The sequence below is a fragment of the Trichoderma gamsii genome (genome assembly GCF_001481775.2).
Source record: "Trichoderma gamsii strain T6085 chromosome Unknown Scaffold_1.2, whole genome shotgun sequence".
In the NCBI taxonomy this organism is placed as follows: Eukaryota; Fungi; Ascomycota; class Sordariomycetes; order Hypocreales; family Hypocreaceae; genus Trichoderma; species Trichoderma gamsii.
The window spans coordinates 610021-622621 of NW_020171338.1; the positions used below are offsets into that span (position 1 = coordinate 610021).

The window sequence follows — 12601 nt, forward strand, 5'->3', positions numbered from 1 at the left end:
ATTCGCCACCATCTGCATTGACATCGGCGCCACAGTCCAGCAGCAGACGCACGTCTTCAAGGTGTATGTCTTTATTTCCGCAGGCAGCAGCAAGCACGCTTCCGTATTTCCCGCCTGTTATGCTGGCATCAGCGCCGTGTTCGAGGAGCAGTCGATGTAGTTCTTCATTACCACGCCTCCAGTTCGCGTAGGCGGCTTGGAGCGCAGTTCCATACTCTCCGCCTTGTTGATTGACTTGGGCGCCCCTGTTTATCAGCAGCTTTACAATCTCCGGTCCTTCCAGCTTTCTGTCTCCATATAACCAAACTGCCCCAGCTGCCTCAACCACGGCGGCCTGAAGCGGCGTAGCGAATCGACCACATTCCGCATTCACATCGACACCCTTATCAAGCAGCCAGCGCACAGTCTCTGCTGTTCCTTTGTTGCAGGCGACATGTAGCGCCGTTCCCCAGTCCGTATCTCCTTGTTGGTCGATCTCGGCGCCATTATCAAGGAGCAGCTTCATAATCTGGATTGCCGCAGATGAGTCACAACACGCTGCTGCATTGAAAGCTGATCCGTATTTTCCTCCATGAATATTCACATCAGCGCCGTAGTCAATGAGAAGCTGTATCACTGAAACTGCTCTCTGAACATTTTCTTTCCGCTTTCCTTTCAGCTCGTCGCGGCAGCATACAGCTTGTAGGGCTGTGCCATACTCTCCTCCCCGGATATTGGGGTCTGCGCCTCTCTCCAACAAAGTCTTCGCGTGAAATTGAAGTTCGTCCAAATAAACCCCTGCACAAGCTGTCTGAAGGGGCGTGTAAAACCTTCCACCGAGAGCGTTTACATTAGCATTTCTTTCCAACAGCAGCTTAAAAAGGTCCATATCGACGTGACCCCCTTTCAATGTATCGCTAAGTGCTGTCCCATCATTGCCACTTTGCATATCTATATCAGCGCCGTTATGAAGAAGAAAATTTAGGGATTGAGTAGTCTTTTCATTTAAGCTTCTGAGAAGAAGATGTCTCCCTCTTTCCGATTGGCTGTTCACATTTACCCCGGATTTTACAAGAAGCTCTAGGGCGCCCAGGTTGCCTTTTCCTGCTGCTGCGAGCAGGGCCGAGCCCCATCCGCCGCATTCTGCATTGACATCAGCGCCAAACTCAAGAAAGAGCTTCATTACTTCAATGTTCTCCCCATAGACCGCGTACTGGAGTGCCACTTCCAAATCTTCTTGAGTCGTGTATGCATTTGGCTCCTGGCAAGTCAGAACCTGAGTCAACTGGTAGTGCCCGAGCCGGGCAGTATAACAATATGACTGCCGTCGTATATGTTCATGAATCGCCATGTTAGTTAACCCACCCGGTATTCTAAGTTGATTGAGGAAAGACTGGCTGCGAAAACGAAGCACGAGAGCAACTTCTTGTGCCCACTTATTCGGCCACCTTTCCCGCGGAACCTCTTCGAGATGGTTCATCCAATATTTCAGTACGTATCTTGCCAAGCGTGAAAGCTCAGCCGGAAGGCATTTCGCCATCTCAGGGCTGAACTGTGCAAGATAGGCGAGACAAGAATGCCCAATAGATATATGTGCATCGACCTCAGTAAATGCAAAGGTTGGGAAGCTTTCCACAATCCGAGTAGAAATGAAATACTCCTTCAAAGAGAAGTGGACTAAATGGACTTCAGTGTATCTAATGTCGCTTCCCCCTCTCCCGTGGGTGACGATTAAGCTAGAGAGATATTCCAAGATATATTCTGAAGAAAATAGACGGTCATTCTCGTTGATAGCAATGTCTCCGATCGGCCGGATAATAAATATCTCACAGAGGTCTGCGAGAGTTAACGTTCTCATTGAGAACGCCAGCCATTGTAGCGAATGTACAACTCGTTCTTTAAAGTCCGGATCAATGCTCTCAAAAATTCTATCATACGTCGCATCCAGTCCTTTAGGAAGCTTTTGGAGGGCGTTGTGGATCTCGTTCTCAGATGATAACTTTTGGAGTATTTCAAACTGGCACTGGACATACTGGAACCTGAGTACCTCTGTCAGTAATGATACAATCGCATTCATGTTATACGAAAGCGTTTACTTAGTACTCACATGCAGTCTGCTTTAGCAAAGAGAGCCTCTCTCGCTTCCATTTTGATATTCTCCGGCCAGAATTTAAATTTCTTCGTTGCCAACCTTGAATCAATGTAATGACATATATCACGGTTGAGAATATCCCGATGGGCTAACAGATCAATTTCCATCTTGCAGGGCGCTGTCAAATGAGGACGTATGTGAGTATTAATATCTTGCTCCCTGCGGCTTGTTAGAAAGACGTGAAGGCCGTCAGGCGCTTTGGTTAGGATATAATCCAAACTCTCAAGCAGCCTTTCACGGCGCTCGTTAAGCACCGGGCACTCATCTAGACCATCAATGACAACGTATACGTTTGAAAGTCCAGACAAGGACGAGATGAAAACCTCTGCCAACGTTTTAGTATCTGGGCGCTGCTCTTTGACCATGTACTCGCCAAGACGGTCAAGTAGTTGTTTATTGGGCCGGCGAGAGCAGATTTGCTTGATCAGAGATGCCAGCATGCCATCAATGTTTTGCTTTCTAATATCACTAAAGCTGAAATAGTAGTAAGCCAATGCGGTTGAAGGCGTTGAAGCATGATGGTCTTGCAAGTGTTTGATGACGGAAGAACTCAAGATCGATTTTCCCGAACCGGCTGTAGATAGTTAGTTATACTCCTCGGGAGAAATAGCGTTTGTACTCCATTTAAACAAAAGGGAGACGTTATTCAGCGCCCCAATCTCATTATCCAACACCCCAGCTATAGCGCAACAAGGCGGCCATTCCACATGTCAAACTACATGTACATAACGGCCAAACACCGTACATTTCAGGTTTAGCGGCAGTAGCAGCAGTAGCAGCAGTAGTAGCAGTAGCGGTAGTAATACACGCAGGCAGTAGTAGCAGCAGCCCACGCTTAAGCTGGAGGGCTGGATAACAGAATTGGGGTGCTGGATAACCTCTCCCAAACAAAACACTGAACATACCTTTACCATGAAGCCACAATAACGAGCTCTTGCCTTCTTCCCATGCCTTGAATACGTCACTGTCCTGTATTAACCACTCACAAGTACCAGGTGTATGTCTGGCAAGCGCAGCATTATACATCGAAGACGGGTCGATATCGCAAAGCCAGCGTAGTAGTTGAGCGTGTTCTTCGGCTTCCTTCCTTGCGTTTGCCTTTGCTAATTCTGCTAGTTGCCGATCTTCAGCAGCCTTGCGCTCTTCGTGGAGTCGTATATCCCGCAAGATATTTTCAACAGCGATTAAATTGTTATTCTTATCACGGACCTCAGCTACTAGTTGGCTCCAATCGTTCCATTGAACGGCATCGAGACCGAGGCGGAAGGCTGCGTTTTTCGAATAGTGGCAACAACATACGGCCTCGAATTTTAAGATTTGCCTATAGAGGCCCTCTAAAGCGATCTTATATTGACCGTGTGACCGTCGGAAACTTTCGTTACTGCTCGCGCCTGATTTGTAGAACTCCTCGTAAATGTCTTCTCGCATTACACTTTGTGTAATCAGAGATGCTATATCATCTATTGCTTTCGCCAAAGAAGCCCTTTGTTGAGAGGGATTGATCAAAAGCTATCATATAAATGAGTATAAACGGGAAAATCAGATATCATGCGATTCATAAGATTCGTGATAGTTGCCTTGCCTAGAGTTCGTACAAGTAAGGAATTGTATGACTTACTGGCAGAATGTAACTTACACCAGCCCATGCTATCGAAGTGTAAGAGTTGGCTCGCGCGGCAGCATTCACGTAGTCGTTGGCCAAGCCCATAATCTTTGAAACAGTCGCTGGTGCCTCAGTTTTGCCAAGCTTTGCTCTTGCGTTGACTTCATTCATCTTCTTCTCCAGCATGGTTCGCAGCTGGTCTTTCATACATGTATTCGATCCGGCAGCAGGGCTACACTGGAGGTTCTTTTCATATTCAGCGATAAGAGCGCCGTCTTCCTCCCGCAGTCTCTCGTACGCCACGTTCCAAAGCTCGCGGATTGGAGTATCTTCTATTTCTTTGGGCTTTTGAGCCGGTTTATTTGCTTGGCTCTGCTGGGCGCCGTTCTGAGTGCTAGACCCTTTTCGCGAGGTCTTTGTTTTGGTAATCCTCTTAAATCGGTCCCTGAAACCCATTTTTGGAGTTCTATCATCGAGGCAGTAGTAGCAGTAGCAGCAGTAGCAGTAATAGAAGAAGTAGTAGTAGTGGCAGTAGTAACAGTAATAACAGCAGTAGCAAGTGCTAGATAAATCTAAAGTTGAGCATTATGTGCTGACTATTTATGCATTCCCTCTTTTCTTCGCACGCCTTGACTGGGTACACGTAATAAGGATAGCTGCAGCAACCATTGGACGGAAACCACATATGCATGCAGCCAATTGCGGCAACCATAGCGGATCAGTGTATGCGAGATTACCAGCTCACGAAAACTGGCTCAAGCTGAATCTTACCTAATGCTGCATTTACCGGAGATTTCCTCATTCGCCGCTGCTTTTGTTGACCTCTTTAGGCATCCAAGTTTTAATATGCTTGCTCTCAGCCTGCTACCAGCCCAACCCTTCTTTCACAATGGGAAAGGCTATCCAGCACCCCAGTCCTATTACCCAGCATTCTACCTGGAGCTGAATAAAGCAGTCAGTCTACATATTAAAAAGCATGTTTAATTGCAGGGTTCATATACACGCAAAGGTAGCAGAAGTAGCAGTAGCCCACGGTATAGGTAGAGTGCTGATTAACACAACCGGGGTGCTGGATAACCCTTTTTTATATTAATAGTGGGCGTGTAATGTCATTTTGTTTGCGCTGATTATGTAGGCTGTTTACATGAGTTTAATATATATCATGTAAGGAGAATAATGCATGCATGTCAATAAGCCTACGTTAAGCAGTAAGGTACATATATTTGTGCTAGCTGAATGAGGTGAGGCGAGCAAGTTCAAGTAATCTTCTCTCAGATACATACAGATGAACTGGGCAAGTAATAATCAATAGCATTGCTATCATAATACTAAATCAATACACATACCAAGCCTGTGTCAAAGGCAGCGTAGTCGCTGGCTCGGCACTACAAACCTGCCCGTCTGCTTCGACAACATAGCTTTCTGGATCGACCCTCATCTTGGGCATGGTATCGTTGAAGCGCATGTCCCGCTTCGATACGCTACGACATCCCTTGACGGCCTCTACGCGCTTGCGTAAGCCATATGATTCGATGGCGCCAGTGGTGATGGATTCGTTTGAGACAAAGAGGATGCTGGTTTGCGGCACGAGGGGTGCGAACATGGGGCGGGCGATGATGGGTTGGACGGTTGGGATGGAGGCGTTGGGGTCACCCTAAAAAACGAAATGTTAGCTGGACGGGAATTAATAGCATCATGCCACGGGAGTTGGGGTTATCCAGAAACTGACCATCTGAGCCAAGGCAATGAGTCCGCTCTTAATCACAAGCGACGGCTTCGTGCCAAACCAGGCTGGATCCCAGACCACCAAGTCTGCCAGCTTGCCCACTTCGATACTACCAATGATATGGCCGAATCCCTGTGCTAGGGCTGGATTGATGGTATACTTGCTCACATAGCGCTTCACCCTAAAGTTGTCGGCACCCGTTCCAGCATCTTCTTCCAGACTGCCCCTCTGCGACTTATTCTTGTCGGCTGTATTCCATGTCCTGAGGATGACTTCGCCGCATCTTCCCATGGCTTGTGAATCTGAGCTCATCATGCTAATAGCGCCAAGGTCGTGGAGCACATCCTCTGCGGCGATGGTCTTGTCGCGGATTCGACTTTCAGCGAACGCAACATCCTCAGGGATATCCTTGGATAGATGGTGGCACACCATGAGCATGTCCAGATGCTCGTCAAGGGTGTTGGAAGTATAAGGTCTGGTAGGATTAGTCGAAGAAGGAAGCACATATGGGTGCTCAACCACCGAGATGATGTCTGGAGCGTGGCCACCACCTGCGCCTTCAGTATGATACGTGTGGATGGTGCGACCCTTGAAGCTTTCGATGGTAGATTCGACAAAGCCAGATTCGTTTAGCGTATCAGTGTGGATGAGACACTGGACATCGAGCTCGTCGCAAACCGTGAGGCACGCATCAATTGCTGCTGGCGTACTGCCCCAATCCTCGTGCAGTTTGAGGCCACAAGCTCCGGCAGCAATCTGCTCACGCAGGGCGATAGGAGAGCTGTCGTTACCCTTGCCGGTAATTCCAATATTCAAAGGGAGCTCATCACAGGCCTGGAGCATCTGACGCATATAGTTTTTGCCCGGAGTACAAGTAGTTGCATTGGTGCCAGCACTTTGTGATTATATTAGCCAAAGCCTCAATATCTAACAGTTGTAGATGCATCGGGTGTGTAAGTGAAAAGGAGCATATGCGACTTACCTAGGTCCCACACCACCTCCCAGCATCGTGGTGATGCCTGAAGCCAGAGACTCATCCGCTTGCTGTGGGCAAATGAAATGAACATGGGTATCGATGCCACCGGCCGTGATAATCTTCCCTTCACCAGCAACAACATCAGTGCAGCTACCAACGACCATTCCAGGCGTGACGCCATCCATGACATCAGGATTGCCTGCTTTGCCGATTCCTACAATGTGGCCATTCTTAACTCCAATGTCGGCTTTGTAGATACCCGTCCAGTCAACCACAAGCGCGTTGGTCACCACCAAGTCCAAGGAATCTGCATCTAGTCGTCCAGATGCTTGCCCCATACCCTCTCGCAGCGTCTTACCACCACCAAACTTACACTCATCTCCATATACAGTGTAATCTTTCTCGACCTTGATCCAAAGGCTGGTGTTTCCTAGACGAACTACATCGCCGGTCGTGGGGCCAAACATGGTTGCATATGCGGCACGATCTATCTGGAAGCCGTCGATGTGAGCAGAATCAGCAGAAGGCTCCGGCGTGTGCGCGAAGCCAGCTTTCTGAAGACTTTGAACAATATCATTGACTCTCCATAGCTCCAGACCTCCAGTGGCGAGGTTGTTCCCTCCACGAATGACTTTGTTGCCTCCAATTTCCACAAGCGTCACTGTTTTGGTGTCTCCGGGCTCGAAGCGGACTGAAGTCCCCGCAGGAATATCAAGGCGATGCCCATACGCCTTTTCACGATCAAAGTCAAGTTGCGGGTTCGTCTCAATGAAATGATAATGCGAGCCCACTTGAATAGGCCGATCACCCTTGCTTGTCACTCTGAGCTTGACCCTCTTGCGATTCGGGTTCAGCGCTATCTTGCCCTTGACGGCCACAACCACGCCAGGCCTCGAAGTAGGCTCATACTCCTCTGGAGCCGCAAGAGGAAACAAGCTGACGTCTGGGATAGGCAGAAAGCTTCCGTAAAGAGCCCGAGCAAGATCACCGTCGTCTGTGCGGACTGGGTTGTGGACAGTCACCAGATAAGTCCCTGTGGGGAACGTGCCTTCAACCTGAATCTCTGTTAGAGTAGCACAGACGGAAGGCTGGACATGGCGACGGCCCAGCATGGTAGACCCGATGTCCATGAGATCTGCGACGCTGTGGTTGCCATCGCGGATGAGTTCATGCAGGTTGTTTGCGATGAGCGCCTGTGAGCAGCAAGCTGAGTTAGCATATATGTAGCTTTATGCTGCACAGATTGAAAGTAGTAGGAGCTATATATTAACAGCATATAGCGAGTCAGAATTCCAGTTCCGTACCGTTGCTTCGCTGTAGTTCAGCTTGACGCCTCTGGCAAGCCGCTTCTGCGCCAGAAAGCCCACCTGCGAGATGACGAGCTTGTCGAGCTATATGTTGATGGTTAGGCGCGAGATCCACTATAGCTCTGGGGACAGGACAGTGTCCGGCGCACCTCTTTCGGTACCAGCCGCATTGTATCGCGTCACACAGCTTCAGACGAGACAGATGATGAATTCTGAGAGCAGTTTATTGAGCTGTAGGAAAGACAAAACCTGGCATCTGGGGTTGTAAGTCAAAGCTTGAGCTGTCATGCAGCGTTTCCCCGCAGAGCGATTCTTGACGCTGAACCTTCACTGTCTAGGTACATGTATAGATAAGGACGGCTGATACGGGCGGTAGCTGTTACGTACCCGTCTATTCGCCTTTATCTTTGCACCAAGGAGCGACTGTATCAATTGAGGCCCAGCGCTATTCTTACTACAAGCGATTGGAAAGCTGGACTGTGAACACCATAGTCTAATTGTGTGAATCGCTTCCATATTTCTCACAGAGGACTTAGAAAAGACCCGAATTAGCCATTAATATCACCTCTGTATCTATCGATATTTAATTAGTCATGAGGTCCATTAACAGGCGTTGTCGCCACTTGACATATGAAGATACCGACATAAAAAAGAATGTCAAACACTCCGCGTACCTAGGCATTTTCAACAGCTTAATATGTACAAACTAATGATATCTTATCTTTAAGCGTCTTGCGCAAATCAATCCAATCCCCTCCCCAACGCCAGTACAATCAATAATACTTCAATAAACCATGTCTCCCATATTACCCAGGGCCGCCCAAAAATAACAAAAACGAGGCCAGCCTGTCAAACACCCAAAAAGATAGAAAGAAAGAAAGAGAAAAGAAAAGAAAAGCCATTCCGAATCATCTTGATTTACTCCTCCTCAATCTCGTCGTCCCATTGATCCTTCTCCTTCTTGATTAGCTCGGCCATCTGTTCAGGCTTAAAGATAGAGCTGTCAGGGTCTTCGTCTCGTGGAACCTTGTTCAAATTCTCTCCATCAAAAACAGATCCAATCGTATCGATCCATCGCCTCCGCCGCTCCATCAGCGTCTTTGTCAGGTCTCCTATTCCTGGCCGCGCCATGCCAGCTGCTCCACCAACAAAATGGCTGCCTCCGCCTGCGCCTCCAGGGCGCTTGGACTTTTTGCTCTTGCCCATTGTTCGCGTGCGCTTCAGGTATGCAGCGTTGACTTGCGAATCCAGATCCTCAAGAATGGTTTGATACTCCTGATGAGCCATCCGCTCCCTGATCACATCCATCAGTCGTGCTTTGCGCGCACCATTGACGAGCATCTGGTCTTTCAGCCTGGCCTGCAGTAAGCGCAGTCTACCCGCGACCTCGTCATCAAAGTGGCCATCATATTCGGTTTCAATGCCTTCTTGAGGGAGAAAGCCAATATGACGAAGCTCCTGCTTGAGTCGCTCCTCAACCTGGGCATATTCAAGCTTTGGATGTGTAGCTTTTTTCCATGCTTCGGAGGATGACTCGGTCATAAACGTAGCCGGGGGTACCGGGCTTGATTTGTCCTCCGCAACTCCATTCGGTTCGTCTCCATTAATATCCCCATTCATGCTGACGTCGCCATTTGTGATACCGTTAGTGGTAGGCTTATCGTCAGACGAAGGTATTCGCGACTCAGGGCGCAGTGCCTGCAACAATCGTGTCGCAAGGGGGCCGATGGACAGTGCATCCGTCTCAGCTACACTATCATTCATATTGTCAATGGTACCACGAGGCTGGTTTGGAGGCAGCTTGTCACGATTCTGCTGAGGTGTGTCGATGGACATGGCGCCGTCCTCTTCAGCCCAGATTTCAGTGTAGTGTCTTTTGCCGCGCTTTGGCATGACAAACGGCGATACGCGATCACTACGCTCTCGCAGAAATGCCAAGTCTTCTTCGGAGAATGGGCGGAAATATGGATCAATATATGTCGAAAACGTTGAAAAGTTGATTTGACTGCTTGGTTTCGTATTACTGAAATCCTTGTCCGGGGGGTCGCCGGCAATCAAGTCGGCAAGGTCGCTCTTGGGGTATACGGCGACAGAGTAAATCTTCTTTCTTTCCTCATCGGGCATTCCATCATATGTAGGTAGAATTTCGTAAACCGTGGGGTCTGGAAACGTCGATGGATCATCGCCAAAGGTTTGCGCTTGAGGGAGTTCACGCCTTGGAGGTGCTCCTTCATCTTCTGAGCTCTCTTCCTCCTCTTCTTCCTCTTTCTTGGGCTTCTCGTCGGTTTCCATGGCGTTGGGAGATGCTCCTCCTGCTATGGGGGAGAGCGAGGAGCTAGCGTCGTCGTTGTCGCGCGCGTGCTTTCGCTTTGGATCCCTTAGCGGAGATGATTGATCTGTTTATGCAGTCAGTATCGTGTAACTTGAGATGCGACTCCTCATGCGCTCGCTGTATTGGGTCAGAGACATACCCTCGCCGGCTGCATCGGTGCCCTTCTTTCTCTTATGCTTGGGCCTCTTCGAGTCTTGATCCCTCACGTCGATACGCATATCCTCGGGGCGCTTTTTCCTTTCGTCGGCGAGATATCTCATTCCTCGGTCATAGAAAGTGGAGCGTTTTTCCATAATGTTGACCAGCGTCTTGAGCTTTTCGAGCATGGCATCAACGCTCCGCGACTCAGGAACTGGAGCGCTGGAGGCGCTTTGGTCCACCAAATTGTCAAACGTAAGATTCGAAAACAAGATGACTCTCATATCGAGGTAATCTGGGTCGTAAAACTCTTGTGGCGGAAGGGCCGAAGCTGGGGCCGGGACCGGCGTCGAGTTTCGGCTCTGTTTCTGCATAGCGGCCGAGTTCTTCTTGCCGGTGCCCTTCTGCCCAGATCCGGGAGGCATGATGGCGACGTCAGCGTGCAAGTGCTATGAATTCATAGATGGCGCTGCAAGGTGTGGTAAATGTCGGAGTTGGATCTCACGTGTGAAGCTCTGCGCTGTGTTTGCTTGTGATGGAACAAAAGCCCATGTTGGCGCGTCTGAGGATCATGTAAGTGCGTAAAGTAGCGTCATGAATGGGGGGTGTCGTGATCAAGATAGATGCGCTCGGAAGCCGAGTTTTTCCGAGTGCGTGATTATGTAATCTTCATTTCCAAAGTGACAGAAGAGTAGCAAATGATGGTATGATGCGCATTCAATAATGATTCAACATGAATAGCCTGTAATTCTTGTCGATACAATAGCTTTGTTTATATACCAGCCTGCAACAACAATAGCCTTTGATGCTCATTCTGAAGCACAGCCAAACGTTCACCTCAAGCTCAGCTCAGCTTAGGGACGCTGGCCGGTGAAACTACCCCACTATCTGGAGACAGCATCAACAACTGAGGTCCGTCAACCTACCCTATTACATTCCGCATTTGCTGCGCTGTTTGATGTGAGCTGACCAGTTGAAAGTGAACAGTTAAGGAATCTCTTTTCGTACTCTTCAATGCTGCGATATGACAACTCAGATACAGGCAGATAACAGGCAGCCTCTGTCAGCCGCTGCCGATAGCTGGCGCCCAGTGGCAAATATATCATGGCGATCATTTATATATCCATAATACTACCGTTCTGTAAGGTGAAATGTTCCTACGGGCCAAGCTCTCCATTACATGTGCTGTGGGTGCTCTGCTTGATTGGCGGTTCCCCAGCCAGGAACTAACTCCACTCGCTTGACACTACGCAAATAGCCTGAGTGTGTGGATGGATCTGACTTGCTGCTTGGGCCAGAATCCAGGGACTGTCAATCCTAGCCTAGAATTGGGGGCACGGGGGCCGTTGAGGACCCTGAGGCGCATTCTGCCGGCGCCATCTTTTGTCGCTCATGTCGTAACTGTGGCTGGATGGAGCCAGGGGCTATCACTGAATCTTGGAGGTTTCTATAACTCAGCTGATGTTACCTGCCAAACTACTTGCCATGAAGCAATGCAATGGCAACTACTGCTGCTGCCAATGCAGACGTGCTGTGCGAGCAAGAAAAAGCCATGACATCAGCAGGACCTGTCGTGATTCCCCACGCCGGAATCCCAATGGCATCTGGAATCCATACACTATCCCCCACTCTTCTGGCGCCCCCGCTAACATGGAGGTAGCTAGAGCTATTCGCGATGAACCCGTAGGCAAAATACGGCCTTGCAAATGCTACCCACAGAGTTATCGAGGGGAAAGTGCTCGCTTGAGTATGCGAGGTGGCCCCAGGGTCAAACAAGCTGCCATCATTGACTCGTCCGGATCCTTGATTGATGTACCGCACGGAGCTACTACCGATGGCGTTACTACGGGATAGACTATGGAGCAGCTTCTTTGCTCACCTCAACAATTTGCACGTGTATGCCCAACAATACGCTACCCTGGCGCAGCTCACTGTCCAAGCATGTGGTTCAGTCATTGGCCAATACCGTCGTGCTCGAACCGCGATTTCCACCTTGCGTTCGCGCGCTACCCATGGCTTGACACAGCTACAAGCCATTGTACAAGACGATGATCCCTGACACCTGAGTGGAGGTCCCTGCGCTCTATTCTCGTTGACAGGAAGCTTTTGACATGTGATATGCGCATGATTACTACGAAGTCGTTGTACGGAGTGTGCTCTACGGAGTACTGTGTTCGCTCCTATGTCGACTAGCTGGTTTTTACCAATTGAAATCCAGCACGGCCGGGGATATGTGCCTCTCGTCCCCAATGTCGCCCAAGGATATCCAAAGATAATGCTGCCCGCACTCCAAGGTGGGTTGGTACGTCTGGTGTGACCCCAGGGAGCTCGCTTCCGGTCAACATGGCAGTGGATGTAGTTGTAGCTGAGCTGCCAGGTGCTCATCAT

The 12601-nt window shown here is 49.3% G+C and overlaps 2 protein-coding genes across 2 annotated transcripts; both read right to left on the bottom strand.

The window, feature by feature from the left end:
- Positions 1-5067: 5067 nt before the first annotated feature.
- TGAM01_v200169 (urease) lies at positions 5068-7913 on the bottom strand (the record flags this gene model as incomplete). Its single annotated transcript, XM_018804571.1, has 5 exons — positions 5068-5388; positions 5464-6355; positions 6443-7629; positions 7741-7827; positions 7893-7913. 5 exons carry the CDS (start codon positions 7911-7913, stop codon positions 5068-5070), a joined length of 2508 nt encoding a protein of 835 aa, XP_018662111.1.
- A 748-nt stretch (positions 7914-8661) lies between these two features.
- On the bottom strand, positions 8662-10638 carry TGAM01_v200170 (hypothetical protein; the record flags this gene model as incomplete). Its single annotated transcript, XM_018804570.1, has 2 exons — positions 8662-10139; positions 10215-10638. The coding sequence occupies 2 exons, from the start codon at positions 10636-10638 to the stop codon at positions 8662-8664; spliced, it is 1902 nt and encodes a 633-aa protein (XP_018662110.1).
- Between the last annotated feature and the right edge of the window lie 1963 nt (positions 10639-12601).